General features: G+C 48.3%; 1 protein-coding gene across 2 annotated transcripts; it reads left to right on the forward strand.

Moving 5' to 3' along the window:
• The first annotated feature begins 1,082 nt into the window (after window positions 1-1,082).
• Window positions 1,083-9,359, forward strand: Eral1 (Era like 12S mitochondrial rRNA chaperone 1). Of its 2 annotated transcripts, none has more exons than XM_075991509.1 (10): window positions 1,083-1,378; window positions 3,330-3,457; window positions 3,782-3,910; window positions 5,847-5,893; window positions 6,035-6,096; window positions 6,248-6,360; window positions 6,441-6,683; window positions 7,956-8,105; window positions 8,221-8,301; window positions 8,413-9,359. In XM_075991509.1, the coding sequence occupies exons 1-10, from the start codon at window positions 1,096-1,098 to the stop codon at window positions 8,533-8,535; spliced, it is 1,359 nt and encodes a 452-aa protein (XP_075847624.1). In that variant the 5' UTR covers window positions 1,083-1,095; the 3' UTR covers window positions 8,536-9,359. The 2 variants fall into 2 exon arrangements, with proteins under 2 accessions (XP_075847624.1, XP_075847625.1); XM_075991510.1 differs by having other exon boundaries at window positions 3,833-3,910.
• The last annotated feature ends 7,371 nt before the right edge of the window (window positions 9,360-16,730 follow it).

Raw genomic sequence — 16,730 nt, forward strand, 5'->3', positions numbered from 1 at the left:
GCTACACAGAGAAACTCTGTCTTGAAAAAGCCAAAAAAGAAAAAAGAACGCAGGTTGAGCGAGCCATGAGGAGGGAGCCAGTAGGTAGCACTCCTCCACGCTCTCTGTATCAGCTCCTGCCTCCAGGATCCTGACTAGTTCCTTCGTAGGCTTCCTCAGTGGATTGTGATTCAAGATATGGAAGTCAAATAAACCCTCTTCCCCAAGTAGCTTTTGGTTATAGAGCTTCATCATAGCTACAGTAACCCTAAGACTGCCACATCCAGCTGCAACACAGCTAAAAAGGAAATAAGAAAGGACGCTGCAGGATTGAGGTTAGAAAGCACTTAAAAGCCAGGTAGTGGTGGCGCAAGCCTTTAATCCCAGCACTCAGCAAGGCAGAGGCAGGCAGATCTCTGTGAGTTCAAGGCCAGCTTGGTCTACAAAGAGAGTTCCAGGACAGTCAGGGTTGTTTGACAGAGAAACCCTAAGAAAAAAGAAAGGGAGGAAGGAAGGAAGGCTCTAAAAAAATAAGAAAAACGAAAAAAATCTTGGACTGGACAGTTGGTTCTGTGGTTAAGGGCACTTGTTGTTGTGAAAGACCCAGGTTTGATTCCCAGAAATAATGTGGAGGCTCACCGCCTCCTCCGGCACCAAGCACACATATGGTGCACAGATGTAGACACATAGAATAACAAAAACAAATATTCAAAAAAATCTTTCCTGTGAAATGTGACATTTCCTAGCGCCTTTTCCCCATGCCCATTCTTATCAATCATGAGAGTTTCTCCTCTTGCGGCGCTGGAAGGACGGTTCTGGCGGCTTGGCTTCCCGAAGAATGGTGGTCAATCAGAAAACAGGACTAAAAACCTCTCTTACAAAACTCCAGCAGAAGGAGAAATGGGAGTCTGAGCCGACCGTTATAATCACGCAGACAATATATACATCACAGTCTTGCCTTTCCTCAGCCTCCCTGAGTCTCGGCCGAAAGCTCGACCCGCCTACCCGTCCCAGGATATCCAGTGAGCCTCAGCTCCGTTGGGGCGGATCTTCTACTCGGTGGTTTGTGGGCCTCCGTAGCGCGCTTCTGTCGGTACCAGAGTGCCTTGCGGCAAAATGGCTGCCCCCAGACGGCGCTGCGCTGGCCTAGTTCGGTCTTTATTCGGGGCCTGGCAGCTGGGCCCGCAAGCTGGGAGGGAGTGGATGGCTTCGCCCGGCTCGCTTCTAGGTAACCAGGCGAGGTGCGTGTCCTGTGTCGGGGGTGCCATTTCCTCTGGTCCCCTCCTGGCCGCCGCTTCTGGTCGCTATGGTCAGGATTCCGCCTTGGACCGAATCCTTGGATTCCCTCAGCCTGACAGTTCGTTGGCTCCGAGCGTCCCCGCGGTGTCGGTACACCGAGGTAAAGGGCTCAGTTAATGTTGGTTGCGGGTGTTCGTTTTGTAACAGGTCTCCCTGTGGAACTGGTGTGGAACTCGGATCTTCCTGCTCCAGCCTCTGGAGTGGATGGCATTTTAGCCTCTCTCATTTGATAGAAAATAAATCTGACTCCTGAGAGAGACAAGTGGTGACGGTTGTTAGAGAGTCTGAGAATGAGGGTCTGTAAAATACCTTAGCCTGCTCTTTTTTTTTTTTTTTTTTGGTTTTTTTGAGACAGTGTTTCTCTGTAGCTTTGGTGCCCGTCCCGGAACTAGCTCTTGTAGAGCAGGCTGGCCTCGAACTCACAGAGATCCGCCTGCCTCTGCCTCCTGAGTGCTCGGATTAAAGGCGTGCGCCACCACCGCCCGGCTTCTTACCCTGCTCTTAAAGACTCTTGTTGCCTGACGAGCTCGAGCATCCTTGGGACCCGTATGGCGGAAAGAGAACTAACTCCAGAAAGTTGTACTGTGACTTCCATAAGCTCATGCAAATACACAAATGTTAAATCTAACAGCAGTAAGAGTTTAAGAATGGGAGGAAACCTGTGTTGGTCGCAGTCGGTAATGCTCACCCAAGATCATTAGCCTCGTGGCAAGCAGAGTGTAGACCCAATAAATGAATGGTGAGCCCCATCTACTTGTTAAGACACTAACTTGAGCCAGGTAGTCATGGTGCATGCCTGTAGTCCCCACTCTGGGTAGGTAGAGGCAGGAGGATCTCCAGTTCCAGAAGTTTCTTCAGCTCTGACTGTCACCCTACTAATGCTGCTGTGAAGGTTCTGCGAAATTTCTTGGTCTCTCCTTCTGATACTGTTGTGGTCAACAGTGACTAGTCTCCTACCAGGCTCCAGTCCATGCTCCTTGAGGAAGAAAGTGCTGCTTTTCTTGGGAGGGGACATTGAGACAGAGTTTCACTCTATCTAGCCCATGATCACCATTTTCTTGGGAGGACACATTGAGACAGAGTTTCACTCTATCTAGCCCATGATCACCTGAAGCTCACTATCCCCAGTCTCCTTCATGCTGGGATTGTAAATTTGAGCCACCACATCCATTTTATTAATTTATTTACTTTACTTACTATTTATGTTCTTTGTTTTTGTTTTTTAAGACGGTTTCTCTATGTAACAGCTCTGACTGTCCTGGAACTTGCTTTGTGCTATCACCACTCAGCTTTATTTAGGTTTTTCGAGACAGGGTTTCTCTGTGTAGCCCTGATTGTCCTGGAACTCCCTCTCCACAATGACCTTGAGCCCACAGTGATCTGCCTCCCAAGTGCTGAGGTGAAAAGTGTGTGCTGTCGCCACCGCCCCTCCATATGTAAAGTGCTGTTTCTCCATTGTAATTTAGTGAGATTGTTTTTTGTTTGTTTGTTTGTTTGATACAGGGTCTAATTATGTAGCCCAGGCTGGTCTGTGGCTCAAATGTAATTCATTCGAGATAGAGTTTCTCTGTGTAACAGCCCTGGCTGTCCTAGAACTAACACTGTAGATCAGGCTGGCTTCGAACTCACAGAGATACTCCTGCCTCTTCCTCCTGAGTGCTGGGATTAAAGGCATGCACCACCATCACCCGGCCCAGTAATCTACTTTTGCTTAAGCCTCTCAAAGGTTGTGATTACAAGTATATGTGTTATTCACAATGCCCAACCTATGCTGAGCAATTTTTTTACACAGTTGTCATTGTGAAAAAGTTATTCATAGATATTGTTAGTGCGATTCCACATTACATATGAGAAAACCAAGGGGCTTAGTTAGAGAGGTTAGATAACCTGAGAAATCCAATAAAATTAAACGCATACTACTCTCAGAGTTAGGATGGGTAGCTTCAGCCTGGTGTGCTAATCTTTCATTTTGATTTCCTCCTTGGGTATCAGAGCTGAGTATCTAATAAAGTCTAGATTCCAATATATCACTCATTTTCCCATCCTAACAGATGAGCAGAATCTGCTCTTGGTCCATACTCCTGACATGCCTGAGAATCCACGGGTCCTCCGAGTGGTCCTCCTGGGAACTCCAAATGCAGGAAAGTCAACACTCTCCAATCAGCTGCTGGGCCGTAAAGTATGCCACACTTTTATCATCCCAACCCCTATACCTCCCTTTTTACACATTTCACTATCTTATGTATCTGGGTGTTTTGCCTTCATAAATGTCTGTGTGGTACTTGTGTGCCTGGTGCATACAGAGGCCAGAAAATCCCAGGATGTTGGATCCTCTGAAACTGCAGTTACAAACAGTTGTGAGCCAGCATGTGGGTGCTGGGAATTGAACCCAGGTCCTCCGGAAGAGCAGTCAGTTCTGTTAATCACTGGACCATTTACCCAGTTTCCTTACACCACCTCTTTCTCGTTTTGTTTTTTTCATTCACTTGTTGTGCCTGGGGAGATGGCCTGGGCGGGATCAAGGATCTCACTGGAACCTCTTTCTTCCTGGAAGGTGTTTCCTGTCTCCAAGAAGGTGCACACCACTCGATGCCAAGCTCTAGGGGTCATCACAGAGAAGGAGGCCCAGGTGGTAGGTACCTGCAGAAGTTCTGCAAACAGGATAGAGTGAGGCTAGTCAGTTCTCTCTCACCGTTAGTCTCTTTAAAAATGAAGATTCAGCCTGGTGCGGTGGTGGTAACACACACCTGTAATCCCAGGCAGAGTCAGGTGAATGTCTGAGTTCAAGGCCAGCCTGGTCTACAAAGTGAGTTCCAGGAAAACCAGGTCTATACAAAGAAATCCTGTATTGAAACACAAAAGCAGAACAAACAAACAAAAACCAATAGCAACAGAAAACTGAAGAAAAGAAAAAAAAAAGAATGCATAGAAGACACCACCCCCCATTTTTTTGTTTTTTGCTGTTCTTTTCAAGACAGGGTTTCTTTGTGTAGCCCAGACTGACCTGGAACTCCCTCTGTAGACCACTCCCAGCAAGGACCTCCTATCTTAAGACTCCACGCAGTTCCTTCCTCTCCCTTCCCTCTTTTGCCATTGTGTTCTGAAGTTTTACGTGTGTGCTCACGCGCCCTGGTGCTTGCATTGGGGAGGGGATCAAGGACAACTTCCAGGAGTCTCTTCTTTTTTCTATTCCGTAAATCCTCACACCCAAGATTGGGTTGTCAAGCTTGGCAGCTTGCGCCTTTACTGAACCACTCCATCCTTTGTGTTTGTGACAGTCTCATGTGACCCAGGTTGGCCTCTCTATGTAACCAGAGATTACCTTGATTTTATGATCTTTCTGCCTACTCCATCTCTCAAGTGCTGGGATACAAGAGATACCACCATGTCCAGCTCGGAATCTTCATTTTTTTCCCCCTTTCAGAAATAGGGTCTCACCATGTAGCCCTGACTGGCACTGGTCTAAATGCATAGGCCAATCTGCCCTTAAACTTGAAATGATCCTCTTGCCTCTGTCTCCTAAATGCTGTGATTATAGGAGTGAAGGAATGACACCCCACCTGACTAAACAAAGCATAATTCAGCATTGAACTCTGTGGTTTTGTGTTTTATTTTGTGCAGTACGGGGAATGTAACCCAGGGCCGCTTGGGAACTACCCAAGCATTCTGCCAGCGAGCCCCGTCTCCAGCACTCCACTCACCCTTCATTTAGTCAACGTTATTCTTTCTTTCTTCCTTCCTTCCTTCCTTCCTTCCTTCCTTCCTTCCTTTCTTTCTTTCTTTCTTTCTTCCTTTCTTCGTTCCTTCCTTCCTTCCTTCCTTTCTTTCTTTCTTTCTTTTCTTTTTTTTTGAGACAGAGTTTCTCTGTGTAGGCTGTCCTGGAACTCACTCTGTAGACCAGGCTGGCCTCAAATTCAGAGATATGCCTCCCGAGTGCTGGGATTAAAGGTCATCCTCTTTCTTTGGAGTCCTCATGTAATATTAAGACAATGCCAAATGGTAAAAAAAATCTAAAGTCAATAACAGCTTACCCATGAAGGAAAGGCAGGATGCTAATATCAAAGATGGCTTCTCTCTAGCTATGTGTGGTAGTGCACAACTTTAGTCCCAACGCTTAGAAGGCAGAGGCAGATGGATCTCTATGAGTTGAAGGCTAGCCTGTTCCACATAATGAATTTCAGGACAGCAAGGACTACACAGTGAAACCCTGGCAAAATGAAAATAAATAAATAAAAAGCCTCTTGTTGCTCCACAGATTTATGTTAGAATATTTACTTAAAGCCAGGCGGTGGTGGCGCACACCTTTAATCCCAGCACTCGGGACAGAGGCAGGTATCTCAGTGAGTTCAAGGCCAGCCTGGTCTACCTGTGAGTTCCAGGACAGGCTCCAAGGCTACACAGAGAAACCCTGTCTCAGAAAACAAAACAAAAAGACCTTACTTAATATGTATAAAGCCCTAGGTTGACTCCTAGAACCTAAAGTGGGGATATATATAGTCTTTCTCTCCACTAATCCATTTAAAAAAATCTTTTCCTTTGGTGGGGTGGGGTATCTCTCCTGATTCTAGATTCTGCTCGACACACCTGGCATCATCAGTCCTGTTAAACAGAAGAGGTATTACTTGTGGGAACAGATGTGGGGAAGGTGGGCTGATAAAGAGGAGGGCATATTCCTTCCTAGGAGCTGCAAGTTTTCCCTATTACACCCATTCCTCATAAGAGTACTACCTTCCTGACCGATAGATTTATCTTTTAGGCACCATCTGGAGATGTCTTTGTTGGAAGACCCATGGAAGAGCATGGAATCTGCTGATCTTGGTTAGACTCAAACTAAAAATCTGAAACCCTATTTATAGAGCCTATTATTCCTGAGAGTTTGGGAGCTTGGGGTCTGGCCAGAACCTTTAGCCTGGAACTTGTGGGTCAGGATAAAGGTCATGGTCTATTTTGTCTCCCTGCCACCTTCTAGTTGTAGTTCTTGTGGATGTGTCAGACAAGTGGACCAGGAGCCAGCTGAGCCCCCAGGTGCTGCAGTGTTTGACCCGCTTCTCTCAGGTTCCCAGCATCCTGGTCTTGAACAAGGTGAGTACTGCCCACCCGAAGAAGAGTCTCTCCACGGTCTCATCTTGCTCACCATGTACTCTGCTCACCCCCATCTACAGGTAGATTGCTTGAAGCAGAAGTCCGTTCTCCTGGAGCTGACAGCAGCCCTCACTGAAGGTGTGGTCAATGGCAAGAAGCTCAACATCAAGCAGGCCGCACACCTTGGCACCCCCTGCCCCAGTCCTGCAACTAGGGACCCCAGTACTCACTCAGTGAGAAACCCTCAGAGAATTGGCTGGCCCTACTTCCAGGAGATCTTCATGTTATCAGCACTAAACAACAAGGATGTGAACACACTAAAGGTTAGTTAGCCGTGCCCATAGCCCATCTCTGCCATGGAAAGATAGGCCTCACCCAGCCCTGCCTGACTGTAGACTAAGATCCTGTCTTTTAAAAGACAAAACAAAAGCCTGGCTGTGGTAATTTATACTTGTAATCCCAGCACTCCGGGGGACAAGGCAAGAGGATCTCAGGAGTTCAAGGTCATTTTCAACTACACAGTGAATTCAAGAGGCACTTCAGTTCAATGAGACCCTATCTCAGGAAACCAAAAACAGCCAGCTGTAGTGACACATGCCTGTTATCCCCACACTCAGGAGGCAGAAGCAGAAGGATTACTCAGTTTGAGGCCAGCCTGGTCTCCACTGGAGTTGTAGGCCAGCCAGGCTACATAGGAGACCATAAATGAACAGGAATATATCTCGGTGTAATGGTTGCCTAGTGTATAAGAGGTGCTGATTCGATCTCTAGCACCACATAAAGTGGACATGGCGGTACATACCCCTAATTGTAGCATTTAGGACACTTTTAACACTGAAAATTCAAGACCAGCCTGAACAAATTAGGATGTACCGGGCCTGCTTGGTCTCCATGAGATCATGTCTTTTTTTAAAAAAGGCATTACAGTCAGTTGTGATAGCTCACTTGAATAGTTCAGGAGTTGTCAGGGTAAAGAAGAATCAAGAGTTTCCTAGCCAGGCTGGGTGGTGGTGGCGCACACCTTTAATCCCAACACTCGGGAGGCAGAGGCAGGTGGATCTCTGTGAGTTCGAGACCAGCCTGGTCTACAGAACGAGTTCCAGGACAGGCTCCAAAGCCACAGAAAAACCCTCAGAAAAAAAAAAATTCCAACACTTGGGAGGCAGAGACAGGTGGATCTCTGAGTTTGAGGCCAGCCTGGTCTACAAAGCGAGTTCCAGTACAGGCTTCAAAGTACAGAGAACCCTGTCTTGGGAGAAAAAAAAGTTGCCAGCCAGCCTTTGCTACTACATAGCATTTTTTTTTTAATTAAATTTTTTAAGACAGGGTTTCTCTGTTCTCTGTAGCTTTGGAGCCCGTCCTGGAACTAGCTCTTGTAGACCAGGCTGGCCTTGAACTCACAGAGATCCACCTGCCTTTGCCTCCCAAGTGCTGGGATTAAAGGCGTGAGCCACCACTGCCCAGCTCTACATAGCAATTTTAAGGTCAGTTTGGGGGACCTGTCAAAAACAAAATGTGCTTATTTCTCCTAGAAGTATGCATAAATAGGGAAGTACTGAGGGGGTTAAGAGCTCGTTCTTCCTTTGTACCCACAGCAGTACCTTCTAGCACAGGCCAAGCCTGGACCCTGGGAGTTCCACAGTGGAGTCCTCACTAGCCAGACCCCTGAAGAGATCTGTGCCAACAAAATCCGAGAGAAGCTCCTAGAGTACCTGCCTGAGGAGGTGCCCTACAGTGTGCAGCAGGTGTGGATGGAATGAAAGGACCCAGGGCCTGTACACCAGGCACACACCTGGAACAGTTGGGTACCACAAGATAAAAATGAGCCTGCCTGACTAGTCATGATGTCTCCTTATACAGAAGACAGTGATATGGGAGGAAGGACCAAGTGGGGAGCTAGTGATCCAGCAGAACCTTCTGGTACCCAAAGAATCTCATATGGTAAGTGAGGACAGGCTCAGAGATGGGGCAGCAGCAGTATCAGCTGAGGGTTCTTTCCCCCATCTGTGAGGCCAGACAACAGATCCAAGTGTCTCTTTTCACCACTTGCAGCGGATCCTGATTGGCCAGAAGGGCCTCTTGATCTCCCAGATTGCACAGGAAGTAGGCCGAGACCTCATGGACATCTTCCTCTGTGATGTTAACATCCGCCTCTCCGTGAAACTTCTCAAATGACCATCCTCTGTTGCTGTTCCCAGGGCCTCCCTGCTCAAGCTTTTGGGAAAGTAACTGACTAGAACTACCCTGTGAAAGGGGGGGCTGCAGGGCTGCTAAGGGCCATGGACACTGAGTGGCTGCTAGCCAGCCTGGACTTGTTGAGTCTGCACAGTGCCTGCCCAACCATGTTTTCCGTTGGAGGAGAGAAGCTGCCTTAGCTCAGTTCTCAGGTAGTTCCTCTGCCTAGGGTCTCAGCTATGTAGGTCTTAGAAGTCCATCCCTGTGGTGTGAATAGGGTCATCCCATTCATCCTGTAGCATTGGACCCAAACCCAAACTCTTGCCCTGTTTCCAGTTGTTGGTAGGAAGAACCTTTCTCTTTGTCCCCAAGTTTCTCACTTTGAAGTTAATAAGGACCCATATATTTCATTTTTTTTAATGGTTTATTTATTTGCATTGGTGTGTCTGTGTAAGGCTGTTGGATCCCCTGGAACTGGAAATACAGACAGTTGTGAACTGCCTTGTGGTGGCTGGGAAGAGCAGCCAGTGCTCTCAACTACTGAACCATCTCTTTTCAGCTCCTCCTCCCCACCTTGAGACAGGGTTCTTACTATACAATTCTGATTGACTATTGCCATGTAGACCAGGCTAACTTTGAACTCACCGAGATCCACCTGTCTTGCCTCCTGAGTGCTGGGATTAAAGGCGTGCGCCACTACTGCTGGCTTCAACTTTTAGTTCTTAGATGAGAGTCCTAACCACCTGTTCACCCAATTTCTTGATCCCTCCCACCCTGTCCTGCTACCCAGACTTGGGTGCTAATAAAGTTAAGTGACAAGTGTTCATATTTTAATCTTTATTTCTTTGGAACAGGGAAGAGAAAAATAGGCCCATTCCCCTGCCCCCATTCTCTCTTGTCAGCCTGGGGTCTCTTTTTTTCTTCCAGAAGTCTGCTCCGGGGCAATGAGCTCTTCTTGACACAGTTTCTGGGAGCAGCAAGAGAACCGTTACCATTACTAAACTCAGTAATGGTAACGGTTTCCTCGCCATCCCCAAGTGCCACAGCAGTCAGTAGGCTTGATAGGCTGAGCAGTGAACCCCGTGGGCTTCAGCATTCTTCTGCCCTCCAGGGCAGACGCCAGAACTGGGGTACCCAGACTAGTACATCATCTATACTGTAGTGTCTCATCACAAACTTACAGTATATGATGATATCCCAGCCAAGGCCCTGGAGGAGAGAGCTGTGGGTGTGGAGAGCCAAGGCATTGGGGCAGGATCAGTCAAGGCTGGACCCATACCTCCTTGCTCTTCCACTCCCCTCAGAGATTCTGTAGCCCCGGTAACCCAGGTGGCTAGAGGAAGAAGCTAAGGTCTATTCAGATCTATTAGGGGTGCAGAGTTACAGCTAGGAGCAATGAGGTGGAGGGTTCCCTCTGGGCAGACCTGTAAGCAGGCTGGCAGCCTCTCTGGGGAGTGCTTACCTGGAGCTGGAGCTGCAGTCTGGGGAAGCCTTTGCACAGGGCCTGCCTGTCTTGTCTCTTTAGGCTCTAGCGGCTCTGCTTTTAACCCTCTGGCTCCTCCCCTGGGTGGGGTACTTTTCCCGGGTTCTACAAGTCCCTACTTCTTAACTCTTCCCCTGCTGGCTTCATGAAACAAGTCACTGGCTCCTTTCCCTTTTTGTTTAATTTATTGGTTTTTTTTTTTTTTAAATGCTGGAGCTGAAATTTAGGGCCTAATGCATACTAGCTAAGAGCCCCATCACTGGCACTACACTTCCATCCTGCCTCCATTTTTATATTTTTTAAATTTTTATTTATTAGTTGTTTTTCAAGACAAAGTGTCTCTGTGTAATAGCTCTAGCTGTCCTGGAACTCACGCTGTAGACCAGGCTGGCCTCGAACTCACAAAGATCACTTGCCTCTGCCTCCTGAATGCTGGGATTACAGGTGTGTGTTCCCACCACCCAGCTGCCCCCATTCTTTCAAATGAGTGACTTTCACCCCCACCCCGTGAAGCTGATTACCTACCCACTTCTAGGAAGTAGAAAAGCCCTCACCCCATCTTCAGGGCTTAGTTGTTTGTTGGAGCCCTGCTGAAAGGCCTTGTTTTCTTCTGGGTTATGGTTGGGAATACTCATTGAATCTGTAGGACAGGGAGGGTCCTGGCAGCTGGATCTATATGGAGTCTCTCTTGAAGCAAGCTCAGTGGAGCCCTCAGCCTAAATTTCCATTTCTAGAATTTGTTCTTTTGCTGAGCTCAGTATGCTGGAAATGGCCAGAGCCAAAGCCTGTTGGCCACACTGTTCTGGCAAGGTCCCCGGGTGAGTGTTACCCTGCTGGGAGACTGAAGAGAAGAGCATCTGAGGCCCCAGGTCTTGTGGGGGTCCGCTCTTTAGAGCCCAAGGCACTTCAAGTGAGAGCCTGGCACTATTTGGGTCTGTCTCCTTGGGGAAGGGGAGATTCCTGGTGAGACACTCTCCACAGCTGAGCCTCTGCTATTTAGACCCTCTTTCTGGGGGGGTGTTCCACCCCCTTTTCTTATCCTAGACAGTCTGGTCTGTTGTCTCCTCTGCAGATGCAAACTACTTTAGAATGGGGTGGGGGTGGGGTGGGAGGAGAGACCTAACCTTTTGGTTTGTTAGAGGTGTTCTTTTTCCTGCCACGGCACGGGCTGGTGTTCCACCTCTGCCTTGCGTGAGCTTCCCTCATCCAGTTAGCACTGTTCCGGTACAGGGACACCTTCTCTGCCTAGTCATTTTTTGTTTCATTTATTTTAATTGTTTAGATACAGTCTTATGTAGGTATGGATGGCAACACTTTTCTTGTTGTTATTGTTCTTTTGTTTGTTTTGAGACAGGGTCTTTGTGTAGCCCTGGCTGGCCTGGAGCTCACTGCTATAACTGTGTAGACCAGGCTGGTCATGAGCTCACAGAGATCCACCTGCCTCTGCCTCCTAGGGTGCTGGGATTAAAGGAATACACCACTACACCCATCTCCTGTTTGTTTTTTTGTTTTTTTTAAATATTTATTTATTTAGTATACAACATTCTGCCTCCATGTATGCCTGCAGGCTAGAAGAGGGCACCAGACCTCATTACAGATGGTTGTGAGCCACCATGTGGTTGCTAGGAATTGAACTCAGGACCTCTGGAAGAGCAGGCAATGCTCTTAACCACTGAGCCATCTCTCCAGCCCTCCTGTTTGTTTTTTTGAGGCAGGGTCTCATTATGTTGTTCTGACTGGCCTGGAATTCTGTATAGACCTGGCTGACCTGGAACTCAGAGATACGCCAGCTCCATCTCCTGAGTGTTTGGGTTAAAGGCATGCCTTGCTCTTATTATTATTATTGAAATACAGTCTCATGTGGTCTTAAATCCCATTTAAGATGATGACGTTGAACTTCTGAGCTTTTTGTCTAATTACTGAGTGCCAGGGCTGCAGGCATTCATCACTATGCCAGGTTTATTCAGTGCTGAGAAATGGACCCAGAACCTTACGTCTGCAAGGCAAGCACTGTAACAACTGAACTACACTTCCAATCCTCTACCCCACTTTTACTTTTCTATTTTGAGTTGCCCAAACTGACATTTAAGCTCACTGTATAGTTCAGGGAGGCCTTCAGTTTTCAGTCCTGCCTCAGCCTCCCAAGTAACTGGAATTAGAGGCTTTCGCTTCAGGCTCACTTTGATTAACACAGCACAGGTGTTAGCCTCAGGAGTTCAAATAAGTTCGTACCCGAGGCTGCTCTGCTCCTTCCCACAGAAGATCACAGAGAAGACATCAGAAACCCTGCCTTCCTTCCCTCCTTCCTTTCTGTGTGTCTGAGCCTATTCTGGGATTCCCTGTGTAACTTGATCCTGCTCATCCTGCTTTCACCTGCTGAATTATAGCAGGCATTCCCCTCCATCCCTGGCTCCCATGGAATATTCTTTTTTTTTTTTTTTTTTTTTTGGTTTTTCAAGACAGGGTTTCTCTGTGGCTTTGGAGCCTGTCCTGGAACTAGCTCTGTAGACCAGGCTGATCTCGAACTCACAGAGATCCGCCTGCCTCTGCCTCCCAAGTGCTGGGATTAAAGGCGTGCGCCACCATTGCCCAGCATCCCATGGAATATTCTTGAAAACACTTTGGACCCACTGAGATTGCCCAGCTTTAGCAGTGACAGTCACAGCTCACTCCATCTGGCTCTATAACTTAGGACCTAAATCAGCCTCCATTTCCCCAAATGTAAGCCCCCTGGGCTGCTGCAGTCTGCTCCCTCCGCTCCTTTGTCTCACTAGCTGTGTGGCTGCTGGCAAGTTGCTCTTCTCTGAGTTCTCGCTGCTGCATGCTCCAGCATGCTGTGAGATCTAATGAGAAATGCATAGGTGAGAAAATGTCACCATGTGCTCTAGCTAAAGCCACACCAGCTCCTGCCTTCCTGTGACTCCCTCCCAGGGCTCCACCTCTACGTTAGGACCCACAGACAGCTGAGCTTTACAGAGTGAAGGCTTCCTACATCAGGACCAAGCTTCACGCTGAGGTCCAGTCCCAGGGTGAATTTGAGAGCCATGAGGGGTCCTGGAAGGAGAAGACAGCTATCTCTGCCAGCCAGAGATTCTGAGGCTGTAGCCTCTGACTATGGGTGGGGGCTTCTGTGATCAGGGTGTGGAACTAGAAGAGAGTCTGCACCTAGGTGAGATAGCCTGGGCTCCCTGATAAGCTAGCCATACTATCAAGGTACGGGCCTAGCACCTGCTTATCATGCCCGCAGGGCCAGAGCAGGACCTGGAGCCACTTTCCCCACCCAAGTCTGTCTTCTCTGCTGCCTGCTCCTCCATTTCTCTGACTCCCCTTCTGGAAGCCATTTAGTAACTGCTAAGCACGGAGTAGGGGATGCCATGTGAGTCCTTGGGCTGTCTCGTTCTTCCAGCTCTGCTTCCGGCCTGAAGCTTGGTGTCCTCCCTGAGGCTGCTGTGATCTAGGCCACTCTCCTGACATCTAGCTCTGACCTCTGCCACCACAGCCTTAAACTCTTTACTCTTGTTTAGACTAAGCTAGGCATGGTGGTGCAGGCTTGTTGCTCCAGCACTCGGGAGGTGGGGGCAGGAGGATCAGAAGCTCAAGGTCATCCTCAGCAACACAGCCAGTTTGAAAGCAGAGTGGGCTAAAAGTACAAGCCAAGCATGGTGGCCTATGCCTATATTCCAGCACTAGGAAAGCTGAATTGGCAGTCTGCACAAGTTCAAAGTCAGAGTGGGATACATAGCTATTTCTAGACCAACCATGACTGTATAACAAGACCCTGTCCAAAAACCATCACAACCGAAGTCCTTAGATTATGGTCTGGGGTATAGCTGAGTGATGGAGTATAGTAGTGTGTGTGTGCCAGGCCTAAAGTACTATCTGTTGCATCCAAAATAAACACAGCCGTTAGGCAAGGTGGAGGCAGGAGGAGCAGGAATTCCAGGCCAGCCTAGACTACATGAGACTGTCTCAAAACAACAAAAATCCAAAACCAAAATAGAAGGAATGAAACTAAGAACTGTCAAATCCGGGGCTGGAAAGTCTTAGCAGTTAAGAGCGTGAGCTACTCCTGCAGGGGAGGACCCCAGTTCAGTTGCTAACAATCATGTTAGGTGGGTTATAACTTCCTGTCACGCCAGGGGACCCGAATACCTTTGGCTTCTTGGCCATGTGTACCCACATGTGCTCATAACTATATAGCAACATGCTCACATATACATAATTAAAAACAGTTTTAAAAATTCGCATGCAAACAAAAGCCTTATCAAATCTGCCAGAATCCTTTCAAATCATGAAATTGGAGCAAGTTTTGGTGGTGTATGGAGTGCTTAAAATTCAGGGCTAGCCAAGCTGAGTGGTGGTGGTGCACGCTTTTAATCCCCTTTAATCCCAGCACTATGGTGGCGGAGGCAGGTGGATCTCTGTGAGTTCATGGCCAGCCTGGTCTACAAGAGGTAGTTCCAGGACAGCTAAGGCTGTTACACAAAGAAGCCCTGTATCAAAAAAACCCAAAAATTTCAAGGCTAGCCTAGGTATAGCATGAAATCTGTCTGAAGAAAAAAAAACAAATCAACAACAACAAGTCATGAAGCTCAAGTCCCTCATTTATATGAGAGGGGAAACCGAGGCCTAAAGAGTGGTGGAAAATCATCTGAAGTCTGGCGTTCCTGCCACCTGAGTGTCAGGAATGTATGGCCCTAAGCAAGCAGGAAGGTGGGCTAGATCCCCACAGACTCCTAGGAAAGCACACATGCCTGCAGAACTTACAGGTGTATATACTCTCCACATGTCCAGACACAACTCAGGCACACGGCCACCCCGCTAAGGAAATACTGCTGGGAGCAGGACTCCTATCTTCCTCTTGATTCCCAAAATTCCATAAAGTTAGCAGTGGGTGAGCTGTTTTATTTTGGTGTTTTGAAACATTGCAGTTCAAGCCGGACTCAAACTCATGACATTCTCTTACCTCAACCTCTCCATTGCTGGGATTACAGGCGTGAGCCACCGTACCTGTGCTGGGATTACAGGCATGAACCACCATACCTGTGCTGGGATTACAGGCATGAACCACCATACCTGTGCTGGGATTACAGGCATGAGTCAACATACCTGTGCTGGGACTACAGGCATGAACCACCATACCTGTGCTGGGATTACAGGCATGAGTCAACATACCTGTGCTGGGACTACAGGCATGAACCACCATACCTGTGCTGGGACTACAGGCATGAACCACCATACCTGTGCTGGGACTACAGGCGTGAGCCACCATACCTGTGCTGGGACTACAGGCGTGAGCCACCATACCTGTGCTGGGATTACAGGCGTGAGCCACCATACCTGTGCTGGGATTACAGGCATGAACCACCATACCTGTGCTGGGACTACAGGCGTGAGCCACCATACCTGTGCTGGGACTACAGGCGTGAGCCACCATACCTGTGCTGGGATTACAGGCGTGAGCCACCGTACCTGTGCTGGGATTACAGGCGTGAGCCACCGTACCTGTGCTGGGATTACAGGCGTGAGCCACCGTACCTGTGCTGGGATTACAGGCGTGAGCCACCGTACCTGTGCTGGGATTACAGGCGTGAGCCACTGTACCTGTGCTGGGATTACAGGCGTGAGCCACAGTACCTGTGCTGGGATTACAGGCGTGAGCCACCATACCTGTGCTGGGATTACAGGCATGAGCCACCATACCCAGCCTTGTTTCATCTTATTTTATTGTTGCTGTTGTTAAGTCAGTATTTCTCCCTGTGGCCCAGGTTGTCCTCAAATTTGTGACAAGTCTTTAGCCTTAGGCTCTGAGTATGTGGGATTACATGTGTGAGCTACCATGTCTGGCTTTCCTGCTGTGTTTTAGACTTAAGGGAGTAAGAATAAGAGCCTGGTGTGGCTCTGGGAACTAGCAAATTGAAAAGAGACACCTGAGGGGCTGTGGTATAGCACAGTGACAGAACGTGTGTACTACGCAGGAGGCCCTGTGTTCAGTCGGAGAGACTGTGGTATAGCACAGTGACAGAACGTGTGTACTACGCAGGAGGCCCTGTGTTCAGTCTGAGAGACTGTGGTATAGCACAGTGACAGAACGTGTGTACTACGCAGGAGGCCCTGTGTTCAGTCTGAGAGGCTGTGGTATAGCACAGTGACAGAATGTGTGTACTATGCAGGAGGCCCTGTGTTCAGTCTGAGAGACTGTGGTATAGCACAGTGACAGAACGTGTGTACTATGCCGGAGGCCCTGTGTTCAATCCTTAGCATGAACAAGGAAATAATGAAAAAGATGAAAAAGAACAGATCCTGGAGCACCCACATCCAGCAGCTCACAACCATGGTAACTCCAGTTCCAGGGACCCCTCTTCTGGCTTCGGGTAGAGGGCACCTGTCCATGTGGTTGGTAAATGACAGAGAAACGTGCCTGTTTATCCCATCTTAGGTCCATCTTGACTTCTCTGTGACACTTCCAACACCCTGGCATTTCTCTCCTGTGCCCATGCGTTGGTTCTGTCCTTCCTGTTGTCCTCAGCACCTGTTTCAGAGTCATAAGATGCCTGGGTATTCACAACTGCTCCGTAATGGGCTCATGCTGGATTTACTTCTGTGGTCCAGGACCCTTCATGGCCATATTCCGGGAACACTGAAGAGATGCCATCCCTGGGACAGTGCCCCAAGTCTTCTCATCTCTTTAATGTGTTCCCATTTGTCTCCA

Source organism: Microtus pennsylvanicus, chromosome 11 (assembly GCF_037038515.1).
Source record: "Microtus pennsylvanicus isolate mMicPen1 chromosome 11, mMicPen1.hap1, whole genome shotgun sequence".
Taxonomy (NCBI): domain Eukaryota; kingdom Metazoa; phylum Chordata; class Mammalia; order Rodentia; family Cricetidae; genus Microtus; species Microtus pennsylvanicus.